Source organism: Panthera pardus, unplaced genomic scaffold (genome assembly GCF_024362965.1).
Source record: "Panthera pardus isolate Hobbes unplaced genomic scaffold, ASM2436296v1 HiC_scaffold_12, whole genome shotgun sequence".
NCBI classification, from domain to species: Eukaryota; Metazoa; Chordata; class Mammalia; order Carnivora; family Felidae; genus Panthera; species Panthera pardus.
Window position 1 is genome coordinate 12,823,908 of NW_026526677.1, and position 19,543 is coordinate 12,843,450.

The 19,543-nt window shown below is 44.2% G+C and overlaps 1 protein-coding gene across 11 annotated transcripts in view; it reads right to left on the reverse strand.

Annotated features, from left to right (window-relative positions):
- The window catches only part of CTNND1 (catenin delta 1), a 46,994-nt gene that overhangs the window by 16,874 nt on the left and 10,577 nt on the right, over positions 1 to 19,543 (reverse strand). For 8 of the 11 annotated variants that reach the window (XM_019414441.2, XM_019414444.2, XM_019414443.2 and 5 more), the window contains 5 exons: positions 7,330 to 7,448; positions 5,796 to 6,086; positions 3,497 to 3,568; positions 2,294 to 2,446; positions 1,096 to 1,631 (listed from right to left, as the gene is read on the reverse strand). In XM_019414441.2, the coding sequence (XP_019269986.2) occupies positions 1,096 to 1,631; positions 2,294 to 2,446; positions 3,497 to 3,568; positions 5,796 to 5,990 (956 nt within the window). In that variant the 5' untranslated portion in view covers positions 5,991 to 6,086; positions 7,330 to 7,448. Of the gene's footprint in view, positions 1 to 1,095; positions 1,632 to 2,293; positions 2,447 to 3,496; positions 3,569 to 5,775; positions 6,087 to 7,329; positions 7,449 to 19,543 lie in introns of those variants that run through there. The other 3 variants (XM_019414437.2, XM_019414446.2, XM_019414445.2) reach the window with 3 other exon arrangements.

A 19,543-nucleotide genomic window follows, 5' to 3' on the forward strand; every position in this document is an offset into this window, starting at 1 on the left:
CTATGTCTCTGATTTAATCTAAAGCAGAGTTGGCAGCCTATGGGCCAAACTTGTTTTTGCACAGCCCCAGAGCTAAAAATGGGCTTCTATATTTTTAAAAGTTTGTAAAAAGAACAACAACACACAACAAAAATTATACATGGCCCGCAAAGCCTAAAATGGTTCTATCTAGTCCTTCACAGAAAAGGTTTGCCAACCCCCATTCCAAAGCATTCTCTCAAGGCAAACCATCTACCAGCCCAAACATCAATCAATCATGCCCTTTTTCAGATCACCAAAGAATCCTCCGGGATGAGTAGTAAAGTCAGAAGAGACAGCTGCTTAGTGACCTTTCAGAATGTCACTAATGTACCACCCTCAAAGGATGCCACCCCCATTTCATTTTATAATCAAATGTAAGAACCAAAACACAGTGTCAATTTGGGCTTTTGTGAGGTCAAGGTTTGTTTTTAACTTGAGATTAAAATCACCACGGGGAGGGTTCTCCCTTCACTGTCTATTCTGGCCTAGAAAGCCTAAAACCCTCAATTCTGAATACCAAATCAGATGCTGAAGAAATTCACAAGAGCAAGGGAGTGTCCCACAGCCCCAGGCACCAAGCTCCTTTGTGATGCTGCCTATCTCTAACTGGGGGTTAGGCAGAAACAGCAGAAACTCTTGGCATAGAAGCAAAGGCCATTCTTCAGGATGTAGACCAATAACCATCACAAGTCATTTTCTATAATTAGATATATGACTTCTATAATGAAAAAGAGACAAAAAAGCAAGTCAATATTTAGTAAAATCACAGAAGGGAAGACACAAGCGTCTCTTATTCAAAAACACTTGGAGAAAGAAGAGGGGAGCCTGGGTGGCTCATCCATCTGACTCTTGATTTCAGTTCAGGTCATGAACCCAGGATTGTGGGATCAAGTCTGGTGATGGACTCTGCTGAGCGTGGAGCCTGCTTGAGATTCTCTCTCTCCCACTACCCCCTCCCCCACTTGCTCTCTAAAACAAATAAAATGAACAAAATAAATTTAAAAAAAAAAAAAAGAAGAGCTGTCCCTATCCACTATTTTGAAAAGACCCTTACCTTCCCCTTTTCTTCCCTACCTGAGTCGTCGGCGAGGGTCAGAGGGCGTCCCCGTCCGACGGGCAGTGCCATAATCAGACATCATGCCGTAATCCAGGTCATCATAGCCCATGCTACGTTGGTCGTCCTCTAGCCCATAAGGCTCTGGATGAAAACGATGCAGATCCACACTGCTCCCACCTACCCGAACCTGGGGCTGGGGCCCATAGACATCCTGTCTACTAGGTGCCCGATAACCTTCCATGCTGGGCCGATACCGCTCCTCAATGCGGGTCACCCGGGACAGACTGCCATAGTTGTCACTGCTACTTGGATAACCATCTTCATAGTGGCGGCTATATCCATCAGGAGGGTAGTGGAAGTTCCTGGGAAGAGTAGCAGTGCCTGCTTGCCCCACATAGGGACCAGGTCCCCCATTGCCATTCTTGCGGAAGTCACGACCCAGAGTCTGGATATAGTTGTTAGAAACTGACGAGGCATCCACAGGCAGCCCATCTGGTCCCATAGGGACTGGCTGTACTGTCCGTGTTGTCACAGTCTTCACCACTTTCTTGACCTTCAAGTAAGGAAAGAGAAAAGAGTGAACAATAGAAGCTTAAATTCTAGACTGCTCTAAGAAATGAAATAAACCCCTACTGCCAGGCCACTTTATCTAGAAATGCCTTACGCTTTACCATCTACCCTCCTCTCCATCTTAGAGGAAGTCCCCAGGCAGGACAGCTGCACTGACAGTAACTGTGCCTATAAAGGAAGCTACTATAGACCTTATAAGGTCTTTCTTTCTTCCCCATTCCATTAGATTTTCCCAGATCTCTTCTATATTCCCTGTCTGGCCAGAGACCACTTTCTTTATGCCTCCACTACATACATTCAACACCTTTCATCCACCTTAAGTTTTTTTTTTTTTAATTTTTAAATTGTTAAATTTTTTTATATGTTTATTTTTTTTTTAGAGAGAAAGAGAGCACAAGGAGGGGAGGTTCAGAGATAGAGGGAGACAGAATCCAAAGCAGGCTCCAGGCTCCGAGCTGTCAGCACAGAGCCCGACATCGGGCTTGAACTCATGAACTGTGAGATCATGACCTGAGCTAAAGTCAGGTGCCTAACTCACTGAGCCACCCCAGTGCCCCCACCCTAATTAAGTTCTTAATCCCACCCAGTGAAGCCCACAAGAAGACCTCCTCCATCATCCCCGACCTCGTATAAGTCTTAGCTTACTGTGGTCTCTGTGCGCCGAGTAGTTCCATCATCAGAGGTCTCCACGGAGACAACAGACATGGCTCCCTCCGGGTCCTCCTCCGTGTAGGTCTCCACAATCTGCCCTGGCTCCTGCATCCTGGGAATGGTACTATACACAAGGTGACTGTGATCCTGTATGGAAAAGAGGAAAAGCAAGGAACAGCCATAAAGATCAACAGTCCAACCCAATGACAAGCAGTCTCCCTAGAGACAAAGACTTCTCATGCATCTTCCATGGGCCCCAGGATTTTCAGAGGGGTAGCTTTCCCCACGTTTTGAACTTCTACAAAAGAGCAGAAGCTATAATTTCCCAGTTCTAGTCATCTAACAAATATGAACTGAGGGGTATCTGGGTGGCTCAGTCGGTTGAGTGTCCGACTTTGGCTCAGGTCATGATCCTGTGGCTTGTGGTTCAAGCCCCGTGTCAGACTCTGTGCTGACAGCTCAGGGTCTGGAGTCTGCTTCAGATTCTATGTCTCCCTCTCTCTCTGCACCTCCCCTGCTGATGCTGTCTCTCCTCTCAAAAATAAACATTCAAATATTACATATATATATATATATGTATACATATATATATACATATATATGTATATATATATATATACATATATACATACATATATATACATACATACATATACATATGTATGTATATATATATAAAAACTGAGTTAACTATAGCCACATCAACACCCAAGTGACAGAGACAGCAGACAGCAGATTTAACTTCCCAGTTCTGGTCGTCAAAGTGAATATGATCTGTGTTAACCGCGGCTACATCTACATATGAGTGACCCTTCAAAAAAGAAGTTCAACCAATAAAGAACTTTTAAGATGAACCAGAAAAATCCCCAAAAGAGCCATCTTCTGACTGGCTCTGTACCCTTCAGAAACTGCCTAAGGCTCAAGACCAACCAGATTTCAGGTAGAAATAGAAGCACGCCCATTCCAGAAAAGGGATGCAGTAATTGAGGGATCAAATACCAGATCAACAGCCATTAAGATTCATTCCAAAATACAATCATCTATACATTGAAGCTCCACTTTTTTATTTTCCTAATTAATGGGGGGGGGGGGGGGGGTACTTACAATGTACTTTACAAGACACCCATAAGCTCTTATAGGCTGGGGAAGGAAGAAGATACAAATGAAAAAGCTGAGACTGTGAACCAAAGAAGTTACCTGGGGTCCGTTGAGTTTCAGATCTGAAAATTTCTGTCGCTCAAGGTCAGCATCGCCCACAAACCGGCCGTTCTGAAACACAGCCCACAAGGAGATAATTCATTTTGTGGCCTTCCTTTGCTCTATCAAATACAAATTATCTTTTTTTCCAAACAGGAAAAGGGCTTTCAAAATGATATTTGTGGCCTGGAGTCCTTCTGTCAAGTACTTATAAAAGAACAACATCACCCCTTAGTTTTAGCACTTTCCTCAAAACTGGAATTGGGCCTGGTACTAGCAGACTGGGTCTTTGGAGTATAAGAAGGTAAGCTCTATGAGGGCAGATGTTTGTTGTATTTTTATTTTTCATTTTTTGGTCAGTTTTGTTCAATGATGTATTTCCAGTGCCCTGACCAATGCTTGGCACATAACAGGCACTCAAAAACTATTGACTGAGTAAATAGCAGAGACTCAGGTAAGCCCTTAAAAATATAAGGCTAGGTTGGGGAGTTTCCAAAGGCCTTCTTTTTTAAAAAAAAAAATTTTTAATGTTTATTTATTTTTGAGACAGAGAGAGACAGAGCATGAATGGGGGAGGGTCAGAGAGAGAGGGAGACACAGAATCCGAAACAGGCTCCAGGCTCTGAGGGGTCAGCACAGAGCCCGACGCGGGGCTCGAACCCACGGACCGCGAGATCGTGACCTGAGCTGAAGTCAGATGCTCAACCGACCGAGCCACCCAGGCGCCCCTCCAAAGGCCTTCTTTATTGCTCCGTCCATCTTCATGCTTTACTACCACTGGAAACTTCCATATCAGAGAGACGCAAGAGATAGGAGTCTCTCTTTCCAATAGGAAGAAAATGAGTACCCCAATTCCCCTCAAGCAGACAGTTGTCTCAATATCATCTTCACCAATGTTTAGAGCCACAGAACACAAGTTGCTCTGTCTTAAGCAGCAGGAAATAATCTGACAACGTTATACTATGTAAAAATACATTTGACTGCTCCTCTTCCAATAGAAAACTGTGAGATCCAGCCACCTTGGGAGACTTCCCCCACCCTTCTCCCATTACCTAGGGAGTGTAATGCTGCAGGGAGAGGAAGTTAAACATTATTTTCAGGAAGAAGGAAGGGTGTGGCTTCACTGCTGAACAGAAGTTAAAAATAAAAAAGAGACAGAAAGAGAAATCTTGTACTAAATCCTGGAATTCCCCACCACCTCCAAGCCTGAGCAGTCCTGCTCTCCCCTTAACATATATACCTCTCATTCCTGACCCTCAATTCTGGTTCCTATAAAAATCCTAGGAATCTTGCAAACACACTGCCTCCAAGTTCCTGATCATCCCCTAAATGGACTTCTGTCCTCTCACTCAATATGCTCCTCAGCACGAGGGACCTTCTCTGTCTTAAAAAATAAATAATCAATGAAAAAGGCAACTGGAGCATAAGCTGCAGCATAAGCACTGTTGTTAGTTCCCACAGGAGATCTCTTAAGATGGAGTCTACTGGGCAATGCCTACTCTACACACACACACACACACACACACACACACGCACGCACGCACACATGCACGCACGCACGCATAACCTCAGACAGATTATATCACAGCAAAGTCAGACCAGAGAAACCAGAGGAAACACAAGATACTTCTCATTTCTAACCCCAACTCCCCCAAGTCACATCACAAAGTCAGCCAACCCAGAGACCACTGGCTCCTGTGGTTATCTGGGTTAAATAGCAGCACGATGCTCCTTCTCCAGCTCTAACCAATGATCCCTTCCCTCCAAGACATGATTTGCAAAGCCAACAAAACAAGCACGGAAGGACAATACGGAGCGGGAATACACAATTTATGGACACTGCCACACCTTCTGAGCAGACTGTTCCCTGAGGGAGACTGAACTGGAGCCGAGAATACAAGATGCCCAACTGCACCAACCACTAAGCAGACATTTACTTTCTTGAATTTTTGATACCAAGTTGGGGGAAAAAAATCAGAGAAAACAGAAGTAACTTGATTACAGCTCCAAACTACATGATGTAGAATCCCAACCCAGAAACCCCACTCCAGCAAAACAGAAGTCAGACGGATGCTTCTCGAGATAAGTCCACTCAACTCAGCAGAACAGCAATATCCCCTGTGTCTTATATCAGTATTTAACACCCCTGGATAGGTTCACCATGAAGCATGGGCACTGGACAGCCCAGCACCATGAGGAAAAGTAGTTTCCCAGGTAGGATCATAGCCTCTCTATGACCATGCCAAAGTCCTACCTGCAGGTCTGATGGAGAGTCCTACCTGCAGGTCTGATGGGTTACCTGATGCCGGCGGGTGAGGGTGCCGTTGGCCATGAGTGGGTTGGCATCTTGTGGTGAGACCCGGACGCGTTCCAGTTGCGCCGAGACGTGGCGCCGCTCCTCCTCCAGCGCCCGGGTCAGCTTCTCAAACTGGGCCTCTTGCTCCTTCACAGAGGCCAAGATGCTGGCGGTCGACTCCACCTCTGAGTCGTCCATGAAGGTAAAGGGCGGAGCCGCCGCAGAACAGGGTAAAAAGGAAGGTGTGGATCACAGAGGGAGGAGCAAGGAGGGAGAAGGCCCCCTCACTTCACACTACCGGGAGAAGGTAAGAGAGAGGAGAGAAAAGGTCACAGGTCAGAGAAGACAGATGAATCATTAATCCCAGAGCCAAAGATGCCCTCTTGTGGTTTTACTGCGATGCAGAAAGCCAGCCACCATCAAGCCTGGGAGCCCATCACCAGTGTCCGCTCAAGCAGGATCCTTTGCCCGTTACCCTTTGGTAAACACCTCACCAGAAATAATTACTGAATGGAAAGGTGCAACTAGATCCAAGTCTATACTGTTGGCACGAGAGGGAGAATACGGCTAAGGGCTGCAGTCATGACAGGAGATTAAAACTAGATTATTTTTCCCTGGGAAAATTTGCTGGCATCAACTCAATGAAAATTGTAACTCCACATTACAGACCAGCACTCGCTGTCCTGCAAGAGCAAGCCACTGTTAGAGGTAAGGGGGCAGTACAGGTCCACAGATCTTCCTCAACCTCCCCAAATCTGAACACTGAAATTGCTGCAGTGGTGGCAAAATACACTAAATGAAAATGCTAAATTAGAAGGCCAATTAAAAATGGAAATATTAAAAACTTGCTATCAAATGCAGGAAACAAAGTGAAGGCCCCCATATTTAATACATTCATGAAGGGGCCTTTCTATGTTTCAAAACTGTACTACGATACTGGAAGGCAAACCGTGTGCCTTAGCTAAAGGAGACAAGGGAGCAAAAAAACCCACAAAAATTCCATATGTGAACGTACCCGTGCAGCGACCTTTGCCTCTCTGGGGTAGTTGGAAAATGAGCATGAGGCTCAAACTCTGAAACTGTCCCTTGAAGTAGTTCATATTCTAATTTCCAGACAGTCAATTGCTGGAACTTCCTACATCCCTGTTATTCTACAGAAAGCTCTAAATAAACCAACTGTATTTTTCATCTTTACTTACTCCAACTCAGGGTAATATCCAAGTATCTAGAGGGTTGGTGTGCTAGTTATACAATAAATGATAGTTATACAAAAATGAAGAGTTCCCCCTATCCTGTTACATTAACTGCAAGTTGGCCAGTAAATGGAGGGGCACTGTAGTCATACTGTTGGACTGAACAAGGTTTCTCACTTACAAATTGGCTATAGGAGATTTTATGGCCAGCTCACAATATACCATGTCAAGAGGCAGGTTTTAAAATAAACTCTCTTCCCCTCCTTCACCACCCTCTCATCAACCCCCTAAAGAAAAAAGACACTTAAAAATTTTATTCTTAAGAAACATAATTCCATACACACCTGTTAAGAGAAGGTCGTAACTGATTGGCTTAATACAGAGAACAGCCCAGTCTAGATTCAAAAAATCATGGGAGAAGCATCCCAGCCACCACAGCAAGGAGGAAGCAGGAAGGAGACAGCTGCAGAAATATTTGAAGGAAAAATGGGAATGAGAGGAAAATAATATATACACAAAATATTAAAAAATAAGAGGAACAGGGGCAGGTATTGGGAGAAGGACAATCTGGGAATAGAAGGGAGTGAGTGATGTATAAAATACGACTTGGAATTGCTTAATGTGACAAATGCCCTTTGGACTTTGCTCTGTCTTCAGGTATTTGGACGTTGGATGTAGTTTTCACTAAAACCTGGATTCTACTGTCATAGACTACTTCTGTACAAAACCAGGGGTAGGTTATAATATGGATAAAAATTCATTTACCCCCTATTCCCAGCAACCAAATTGGGGGGGAAAATGTCGTTGGAATGCCCTTCCCCCTCCTCCCCACCTCTAAGGCAGAAACCTCAAAGCCCAGTCCCAGCATGCCCACAAAGACATTGAGAAACCAATGCAACAGTCGTAGTGGGGAAGACATGTGGGGACTAGCCTAGGCTGAGCCTTTTGCTTCAGTTCCCTTTCCCACGCTCCCCAGAGCCCCACCAAACACAAATGCTTGGGCCCTTGGGCCCGTGTGCTTTAAAGTATACGCAGCATTCTGTAAGCAAGAGCACCCAGAGGAGCAGATAGACAGGTGCCCAATAAACTCCCTAATTAGTCCTCCACCACTAAGCTCCTTCCAGCGGATCCAGTACCTAAATCCAAGAATGTGGCAACCCTGTCTAAATTCCTTCTACCCTGGCTCTGCGCTCCCACAGTCACACTTATCAACTCCTGTTCTTCCTTCCGGTCCACTGCCAAGTTCTTCTATTCCCACCCTATATCCCAACAGGCCACTCAAGGGTCTTTAATGAAAAGTAACCTCATTTAAAAAAAAAAAAAAAAAAAAAAGCTGCTCCCTTTTCTTCTCTATTGCTTCATTTTAACCATTGCCCTTATCCATCATGTACGATGACCTATGAACCTTCCATACCAAGAGGACTCTAAGCCCAAGAGAGATTCTTCCAGTTCTAGGCTTCAACAGGGCTCAGACTGCAGTTACCACTCTGGCAGCCTCTGCCCTGTAATCTCCTTTACTAATAAAAGCCCAAACCACCACTATTATGGGGCATACAGTGAAAACACTCCCTGCTGCAGAGAAACTGTTTGTCACCCACTTTTACGTCACCCATAAACGGCCCCTTTTTACCCCTACAGCTTTAGTTTAAAAGAAGGGGTTAAGGAAGGTTGTAGGAAAACTACCCAGGGCTCTAGGCCAGGAAGCACGATCCTTCCCCACATTCATGGCTTTAAAGGCCAACCACCTGGCTCTAATTTGGAGAAGAGGACAGCACAGTTAAGCAGAAAGACAGGGTCAGATTCCTGGGCCTAACAGCATGGGGAGATTTTCTGCCTGAAAGAGAGCAGAAGCAGAGGCTGTGTGGGATAGGACTCAGAAGACTGGTCCCAGTCCTGGCTCTGCCACTAGCCAACAATGGCAGAAAGTCACTGCCGTGTTCTCATCTGTAAGATGCCAACATCACCACCCCAGTTTAACTGAGGGTTGCTAAGAGAAACAGGTGAGATAATGTACATCATACAAATGTGAGGTATTAAGTTGTTTCAGGAGTTAGTTTCTATCTCCCAATTATATTACTTAATGGTAATGCCTCAGCCCAAAACTATTCTGTGAACTAGTAGATGAGACTCACTGGATCAAGAGCATAACTGGGTTCTAAGGAGTGGATGAGCTGGTTCCCCCGCTCCAACTCTATTTACTAGGGAGGTCCCACCTAGACCAGTGTTTCTGGGACATAGGGCATAGAGTATTATAGATCTGCTATAATAAGTTCTTGACCCCTTATTTCACGCGTTGGTAGTTTATTACCAAGGAGAAAGGGAAGGTGAAAAGAACTAACAATTACTGAATGTTTTACATTTATTATCTTGGCAATACTTATAACCCTAAGGAAGTAAGTTCTACTGCAAATGAGAAAACAGGCTCTAGGTGAAGAAATTACCCAAGGTCTAGGTTAATAGCAAGTTCCGAATATCAACTCACATCTATTCCATTCTAAAGCCTGTGTTCTCTTTCTACTACATGCTGTCAAGCCCAAAAAATACAAGCCCAGTAGAAGATGGACAGTCCAGTCCTTCTTCCCCACAGTCCTTGAGCTTTCTGCCCAAACATCACAGGAAAAGGGGGAAGGGGAAGCTTCCATTTTTCCTTAAAGGCTTATTTATATGTCTGCATATAAGATATAAGTGGAAGAACAGGACCAAATGGGAGGAAAAAGCAAGCAGAAGTAGGGGGAGAGAATGAAGCTGCTGGCAAGCTATAGAACACTGCTTCACAACTCAGACTTAAGCAAAGTCTTCTCCATGCCATACACACACAAAAATTATGGTTTAGACCAGAATCTGCAAACCATTAACCGACTTTGGCAATTAGAGTCAAGAAAGTCACGGGAGTCCAGGCCAACACCTTTCTTAATATTTTCAAATGAGTTAACACTGGATCTCACTACAAAAAGAATCAAAAATTCTCAAAGTGAGAAGGAGCAGGAGAAGGCCACACATAAAGTGAGCCCTGCTATTTCCTTAAGACTGTACTTTCCCTTAAGACTACAATTGGGGTTTTTTTGTTGTTTTTTTTTTTTTAATTTTTTTTAACGTTTTATTTATTTTTGAGACAGAGAGAGACAGAGCATGAACGGGGGAGGGGCAGAGAGAGAGGGAGTCATAGCATCCGAAGTAGGCTCCAGGCTCCAAGCCATCAGCCCAGAGCCTGACGCGGGGCTCAAACCCACGGACCGCAAGATCATGACCTGAGCTGAAGTCGGACGCCCAACCGACTGAGCCACCCAGGCGCCCCATGACTACAATTGGTTTTACTTCTAACAAGCCATAGGTCCTACAGACTTGTGTCTACAGCAAAGCCTCAACAATGATACAAATTCAGTCTCTTCTGTAAGAATCCAAAACCAGAAGTTAAATTGGATCAAATACCCAGCAGGACCAAACAGACAAGGCCAACCAGGTAGCTGGGCAAAAAAATATCAGCAATAGCATGGTCCCCTGAAATGATCCATTCTACTGTAACCCAGCCAAAGAAATGTACTTTGGAATTATGATTTTTAGAAGTTAAAAATACAGACTTTAGAATCAGACTAGGTTCAAATCCCAACTCCACTGTTTCTTAGCTATAGAACTTTGGGCAAAGTACCACTTAATCTCTAACCCTCAGGTTCCTTTTCTGTAAAATGGGGAAATAAAATACATGTAAGGGTAGTTGTAAGAAGTACATAAGACAATCCACATAAAATGCCTAGAAAAATGACTTGACACACAGAAAGCTATTAATATGGTTACTAATACAAACACTGCTACAAATAGCTACCACGAAGGACTAGAGTTTGGTGGTGTTAATAGGTCTTTTGAATAAAACACACGTTTCCACATGCTCCCCTCTCTGCTTTATAGCAGACCAGTAAACTAGAGGAACTCTTCACACTCTCAAAGGGAAAAACAAAATAAAACTCCAGATTAGGGTCAAAAGACCTGGGGTTCAAGTCCTATGTCTGCCAAAAACTAGCTGTGAGAACTAGCTCGCAGGGGAAGTTATAACCCAAGCAATCTGCATTTTTATTACTTGTCAAGGCTTAACTTTAATGGGCTCATATATGTAAACCTATAGGCTGGGTGACTCTGACATCCATGCTATCCTGATAAACATATCCAATAAAGATATGACCAGAATTAGGCAAGCTAGCCCTTATGGAAAGAGGAAAAAGTATGTACTAAGCCCCACAAAATAGTCTTTGGGGTTCTTAGGAAAGAAATTTTCTGTAGCCAATCCCAAAGCCAGTTCTCCTCCTTCCTTCCTTTTTATTCATCATGAAATTAAAACCAATGTCACAAAGTTCTGCCTTCCTTCCAAAAGCAAGAATAAGCAAAACTCCTCTTCTAGGTCATCCTAGGAATTTCAAATGGTGGTTCTAAAAAGCACACTGAGGGGCGCCTGGGTGGCTCAGACGGTTGAATGTCTGACTTCAGCTGGGGTCATGATCTCGTGGTTCATGGGTTCGAGCCCCATGTAGGGCTCTGTGCTGACAGCTCAGAGCCTGAAGCCTGCTTTGGATTCTGTGTCTCCCTCTATCTCTGCCCCTCCCCCACTCATGCTCTATCTTTCTCTCTCTCTCAAAAATAAATAAAAACATTACAAAAAAATTTTTTAAAGCACACTGAGCCTCATACTGAAGAATACCAATCAATAGAACATAGCACCTGTAACGCCACAGAGCTGTACTACATAACACTCAAGCCAACAAAAGTAGGTCTTCTAGACCCCTAAAAGGCATTTGTTTGCCTTAAATAGCACTTGCTCCAAAATTCAAAGCAATTACTCCTGTTCAAACATACACACAGAAGGTTGCCATTTTATTTTTAAATTAAAGGAATATATTTTGTCAGTAGTTTTCCTCTGGCTTCTTCTCACAAAGAGCGCTTGTACCAGAGTCCAAGATCTAAGTACCCCACCCACCACCTGATGTTCCACCATCCCAAACTCAGTGAGAACAATTCCAGTATACCTCCTTTTGTTGGGAAGACTCACTCCCACCCTAAGCCAAGTCCCTGGACATGATTTGCATTAAGACCTAAAGAAGACCCCGCTCACTTCACGATCTCAACTGACCACTTCTCAGAGTTACAAATCCAATATTCCGGAAATGGCCTTGTCTCAGGTGTTAGCGGTTTCTGAGCCTCCCCATGGATCTGCCTGATGTGGGGCCCAGCTTCTCCACTTAAGAGCACCCAAAAGGCAGACTGGGAACTTTCACTTTCCCAGAGAAAGCCTGGGTCTCACTGTGTCCACCATGAATCTCTCTGATATAAGGGAGTCTCTGACAAATCACTGTCCTCTTAGAAACGAGTGATACTTCTGATTGGAGTTCAGAAAAGAAGGAAAATAAATACACAATAGTTTGAAGTTGTTTTTTCTTTAAATACTCTTTGTTAAAAGGAGGTTGAGCTGGCAATCTCTACAGGTCAACAGGACACGGTAAACTCACTTCAGTCTTATAATCCTGACCCAAAGTTACTCATCAGGTTTTAGCTTTTACTGTGACTTTAAAAGAAAAAAAAAAATATATATCGCCTCCATCATCTTGACCCTAAATTCGGAAACCAGATGGAATATTCTCCTTGTTCTTTTCCCCTACCAAGTATTCTGGGAACCCCCCAAACCATAACATACTAAATGGATGAATGCTAGACTGGCTTTGAAAAAAAGGAAGGGTGTGGCTCTCAGTTAGTGAGGGGCCCAGGACTGAAAGGCTATGGAAAGAGACAAAACCTGCTTCTCTCTGGGGCACGTATGACACACACACAGGACTGGTCTAACAAGTCCTTCTGATCTCTCAGGCCAGGCCGCCTCTTTCTCCTCCCCCATTACCCACGTGCCTCTCCAAGGCCCTCCACTGGGCCAGCCAACGCTGAATTTTCTCTCAATCCTGAAGGTCTGAGACACGGGAGTTACTTACCTGGATCCCTGATGCAACCCTGCCAAAGGAGCCTCACCTAGCCTTATAAGGAGAAAGCAGAGCTTTAGGGAGAGGCCGATAAGGAAACAAAGATAAGAGGGAGGGGCAAAAAACCAGAAGGAGGTGTCAGACTGAAGGGGAGAGGCCAAATGCCTTTCTCCTTCCTACAGGAGAAGGGAGAAAAAAAGAGGGAGGTCAAGTACACACAATGGGAAATGAGAAAAAGTCTAATCAAAATGGAAAGGTATTGTGTAACTCCTGTGTCATAAAACAGAAATCCTAAAATTAACAAGGACACCTTATACCCTTCCCTAGCCTAGGCTAGGGGAGAAAAAAAAAATGGGAAAAAAGCTTAACCTTAGGGTTTTCTAGAGGTCACCCAACTGTCTGAGCTCACATTCCTTTTTTAAGGAGGCACCTTCTCACCAAACCCCCTCACTTTCTATCTATGGTATTCTCACCATTTCTTTGCCTGTCCTCTGATGGGGCTTGGACAAGCTGAAAGCATGCAATTGAGTCACGTTTGCAGTCCCGCTTCCTCAAAGCACTGAAAAGAGCTAAGACACCCCTTCCCCCAGGTTTAGAATATATCTCCCTTTTGAGACAAGCAACAGAGTCTATGAGGAAATGAGAGGAAGTGTGAAGGTCCTGTTTCATCTATAGGACAGACAGCTGAAGGAAAGGTTTTTCCCTACTTTAAAGAAGAAAATCTGACCTTACAGGGGAAGAAAAGTTATGAATTAATTACTGATGTCCCCCATAAGTTATCACAATAATCTTCTCAATGGCCTCTGGGGTGACACTGGACCCTTTTTATAAATGAGTAAACTCTACATCAGAAGAACTCAGTATCTTGCCCAAGGTCATAGAGCCAGTGAGTGGTGGAAACTCATCTGTTCTGCTCCAAGTTCGTGTTCCTTCTTCCCAATGGAGTAAAAGAAGTCTGAACTTCCAAAGGGTCTTGCGGTTAAAAGTCATTCTAATTCCAACAGAGAAGCTGACCAAAAGTAATGGCGTGGGGAGGATGGCATGGAAGCAGATAGACTTTTGGGTCTTACCTTCACTTTAATGAGTAAGACGTACTTGATTCTGAGGAAGAATAGCGTACAGTCTACTTCAGATTTATATCCCATTTTATAAAGGAACGAGAACTCAGAAGGGAAAATGCTAGGGGCAAAAAGTAATACAACTTTTTACATAATCACCTACTTTTCCTCTGCAGAGCCTGCTCTAGAAATCTGGCTACATGCCACATTCTCAAATCATCCAGATCTCAAGAAAGAAAACCTAATCACAAATATCCCTACTCTCATTTTTAATGTGGCATCTCACTAAACCAAAAGCAGAGATCAGAGTGGGGTGGGAAACAGAAGGAACTAGAATCGGGGAAGATTGTGCTGGCCAGCATCAGAACAGAGGGGAAGGATTGTTCTAGCGGTATGTTAGCAATCTGCCTCTGGGGCAGCTGTCCTCCTGAGCAATCAAAGGCCGATTTGTATGTGTGCTCAGGGACTAGCCAGCTTGGCAAGAAGTTGAGGACTCAGCCACCCAATCCACAAAGTGAGAAGAGATGCCTGTTTCACAGCTGGAATGGAGGGCAGGGAAAACACAAAACAAGGGGGAAAGGCGGGAGGAGGAGAACAGAGAGTGCTACAGGTGCTATTTCAGTCTAGACAGAGGGGGGGAACATATCCTAGGAAACTACCAACCATTCCTTAGTTATGTGCCAACAGTGAATTGCCAGTACCTCTCAATAGTGAAATCAAAGAATGGGTGGGTTTCTCTGGCTCTGTATGTAGTAGGGTGCCAACTGGAGAGATGAAACCTAAAGTGTTGGGCCCCAGCAACACCCACTTCTCTCTGTCCCTTTCAGACCAAAGTACCTGCAACATACAGAGTGAATAAACATCATATAAACAAACATCTCTTTCTAGAATTCCTTTCTTAATTAAATCCTAGAAATCTATAAATAACAGTAACACACATAAAACTCAGTGAGATTCCCCAATGCTAGGACGTGGAGGCCATTTACAGAATTCGAGTGCTGAGAAGGCCACGGTCCGAATTCACACTCCCTCATCCCTCAGAGTAGCTTAGATGCCCTGAGACCCATTAGACACACAAAGGCTGCTCTCTTCTCAGTAGAGCCCTGGAGCAGAGCTGCTCTCCAGGGACAAAGAGATTTCACAGGAGAACCACAAAGGCATCGCCCCTCTCCGCTCCCCACTCCCAGCTTTCTCACTTCCTGTCACAGTAGCACCAGACCACAGTCTCCCAGAAACAAACAAATACAAAGTGCTGGATTCTGGGCTGCAGGCCAACCGCATTCCAGGGCATCCTGTCTACCAATCACCAGTCAGAGCTCCCACTTTGCCCTGCTCAGTTCCTTATCATGTTCGGGAAAACAACCCTCCTCCCTGCCTCAAGCCAACACTACATAGGACAAAGCTCAGGCCTTTGAGAATCCGCAGAAAGATACTGTGCATGGATCTAAGGGTTTGAAAGGGGTGAGGGGATTCTTAAGATTCCTACTTGGCAAGGCTTCTTCACTTTGGAGGCACTGCATTGGGGATGTTAGAGCTACTGCTGCTGTTATATTCAGTTCAGCTACATGTGATACATCCCAAAGAGAACTTCACTATGGCAATCGGATTGCTGCTCTGGATTCAGTCAATAGAACATTCCCACCTGGAGAACTACTTTAAAACACATCTTCTGTCACCTTCTCTATCACCCATTTTTCAAAGTCTTTCAAGCCCTTTTCCCCACAAGCATAAAGTTGATTCCTAGAGGCCTCACAGAGAACAAACAAAGGCAGCAGACTCCACCCTACAAAGGGGCAGGATAAGCACCAGCAGGTGCTGGGAGCAAAGTTCTCCGCTTCCCCAGGGAATGAGATGTAGCCAAGTATTGCACAGTAGTTCTGGTGGCAAAGCGGTCAAGACCGCAACCTTTTCCTGTTCACTGCTCCCCCGGAGTGGGTCAGGGCCTGTAGATTTGGAACCTCTTCAGAAAAAGAAAAAAAAAAAAAAAAAAAGCCTCCCTTTCTAATAAGGGTCCTCAGCTAATTCCAAGAATGGGATAAATGATACATTCTTCTATTATCTTGTACAAACCCCATGGAGGTTAGCCCAAAACCCCAGAAGCAAAGATGCAGATAGAAGTCAAGCTAATCTATTAGCCAGAGAGTCTTGAAATCCAAAGTAACACCCTTTGCCCACAGGGCTCAATTCCCTTTGAATAAAGCACAGCACAGGCTTAGCCCAGAGTCCTTCAACCAGGTGACATTCCAGTCAATGAACTAGTAATATGTTATCATTTCTCAGCTTTTCTCTTCCTTTGCTTTCCTACAAACTCCTTTATCCTTCTTCTTGGATCTGCTAGAAGTACTCTGGGCTGAACCCTGATTTCGATTAGTATATGATACAAAAGGAGCCTAAGTCTGAAACAACACAACTTAGAAGGAAGTAGCCAATATCTGAATCTGACATAACCAGGTGGGGAGGAATATACACAAGAGTCAGCCATTCTAGAGCTGGGTAGCAAAGTGGGCACTTAACACTGTGTTTTAGAACAGAACTTCAACAGTAGAGCCTACTCACTGCAAACTCTATTCTATCACTGAAGCATACACAAAAAAAGTTTAAGATCTCTCACCTAGCACTGAATCAGACGAACTCCCTTTTTCTCTCAAGAATAACTGAAAAAGTAGTAACAACTGTTAATGTATTCTTGTCCCATTCTCCCTCATCACAGCCCAGGCCAAATACATCACTCAGTTAAGCAATATCGTGTGAGGTAGTTATACAAAAAAGAGATAAAAAAATAATCTAGTGGGGGAGTTTTCTGGGATACCTATAAAAAAAAAAAAAAAAAAAAAAAAAAAACAGGGTTGTCAAAGACTCATCCCAGACAGAGAACTGGATACACCCATTATCAGTACTCCTGCTAATGCTCCAAAAGGATGCTAGGCAGGTTGTCTGCCTCAAATTGAGCAGGTGAAACAGAAAACCCCTGCTGACTCAGAAATACAGTCACCCCAGGGTGTGAGGGAGGGAAGGAGACCAATATAGCCAACCGATTACAATTCATCATGACTTCACCAAAGGTCCTGGTTCTAATTGTATCTCTGGCTGTTTGCAGACATATTTCAAAAACCCAACCAATGGAATAATGAATGGGTAAGAAGAAAGTCAATGGAGGGGCCCAAGACTTAGCTGAATACTCAATGGTTAGAAAAGCATGAATCTGTTTTGCTATCTAACTTCCCACATACCCCTTTCCAAATCAGGCCCAAAGCTGAAAGAATTAGAGGGAGGGGAGGCAGAGAAAAGAATGTGACTGAGAAAGGTTTAGTTACATTCCAACTAGCCAACATCCCACATGGTATTAAGAGTGCCTGACAATCCAATCCCACTACATGGGAGTTGCTGGGGCTCTGCTAACATACATCCAATTCCTCCACCCCTCCCACCCCCAAACACTCTGAAAAGAAGCGTAATTGAGATAGCTTGATGAAGGCACCAGCTGTTTCCACCACTCTCCCTCCCCCCAACCCCAGAGACCACAGTTCAAACTCACATCAAACACTTAATACAATTGACTAGCCAGTAGGAAGGAGAAGCCTGGACTAAAATAGCAGGAAGAGTGCCAACTGGCCCCACTTAGAAGGAATGTTTTCTTGGCTCAATTTAAAAATAAGAAACCTTTGTCACCCACTCCCTTCTGCCCAATTATGTTCTCCTTTCTGCAACCTACTCCTCAGTGTCAAATGGATTTCAGTTTCTTCACTACAACTCCTTGATCTACTTTCAAATGTCAGGGAATACAGGGGAGGTAGAAGGTTGAATGTAAAGTAATGCCTGGGAGATTGGGAGGCTTCCTGGACTGCAACCGCCAAACCCAGCTCAGGCCTCTCACACAAGGGCAAGGAGACAAGAGCCCACACTGCACCCGTCTCCACATTTCAAATTCGGAAAGAAGGGAATGAACATTAGGTTTCCACAGCTGAACAATGATTTCCCGAGGCATGGGTAGCCGGTCAAGACTATTAACGTGATCAGCCCCTCCCCCACCCATATTTGAAGTTGGCCTGAGTTAGCCAAGGAGGAAGGGAAGGAAGCCAGCACTTCCTTTTCAGACAGGAAGTAACAATGGCCCTTCCTGTGGAGATTTAAACAAATTGTCCAGCTGAGTTTCAACGAGAACATCCTCTCCTGAATTTGTTCCACAGTTTCAAAATGGAGAGGGGAAAATGGAGATATGGTCCAAAAGTTTCCCTTCCCTCACAACAGGCAAGTCCTCCATACCATGCTGAGTGCTGGCATAACCCCCAAATCAGGCGGTGGCATCTGTAATTACAAAACAATACAGGATAGATACAGACGTAGAAAACTTCAAATTAGCCACCTTCTCACCAAGTCCACTACCACAAACTATTCTTGTCTACTTCTCATTCTAATTAAATAACCACCCATGTGAGAAATCACATAGATATGCAGCTTAACTCAAAACGTTCAGGTTTTATGGTCCTCAAACCTGAGTGATCAGAATCACCTGGGAAGCTTTTTTTAGAAAAATACAATCTTGGCGGGGGGGTGGGGGGGGGGCTGGAGGTTAGTACCTGTGTGGCTTGGTCAGTTAAGTGTTGGGACTTCAGCTCAGGTCTCACAGTTCATGAGTTCAAGCCCCACGTAGGGCTCCCTGCTGTCAGCACGGAGCACACTTTGGATCCTCTGTTCCCCTCTCTCTGCCCCTCCCCTGCTCATACTATCTCTCTCGAAAAGAAATAAACATTTAAAAAAGTTATTTTAAATATAATTTCTGGGGCACGTAGCTGGCTCAGTGAGAGGAGCGTGCGACTTGAACTCAGGGTTAGGAGTTCGAGCCCCATGTAGGGTGTAGAGATTACTTAAATGAATAAACTTAAAAAAAAAATTGGAGTGCCTGGGTGACTTAGTCGGTTAAGGGTCTGACTTCGATGCATCGGGCTCTGTGCTGACAGCTCGGAGCCTGTAGCTGCTTTGGATTCTGTGTCTCCCTCTCTGTCCCTCCCCTGCTCGTGCTCTGTCTCTCTCTCTCTCTCTCTCTAAAATAAATACTAAACATTTTTAAAAATGAAAAGTTTTTAAATTCAAAATACAAAAAAAAATATTATCGCCCAAATCTACCTCCTCACCCCTTATACTTCAATTTCTAGAGAGAATGCCTAGGAATTTATGCTTTTAAAAAGCTCTCAAAGTGATTGATAGCTGCTGGGACCACTGTACTAGCCTATCACTGACAACCCTCTGGCCACCACACTCCTCCAGCAGAAAGGGCACTGGTTATTAAATATAGGATTTGGGCCTGCTCTGCTGTTCACCAGACAGCTCAGATCATTATTCCAAGCCGGATTAGTGACTCTTTGAAAGCCTGGGTTTAAATATAAGAATGACTAGAATGACACCGTCCTAAATCCTATATTCTAGACTCAGAACCTAGAAAGAATTATCTCATTTTTTAGAATCCTGAGCTCCTACATTGGAGGATATCCCTGTTTACATTGTAGACTGGACAACCCTGATTATTTTTAAAACAACTTAGTTTAGAGGCG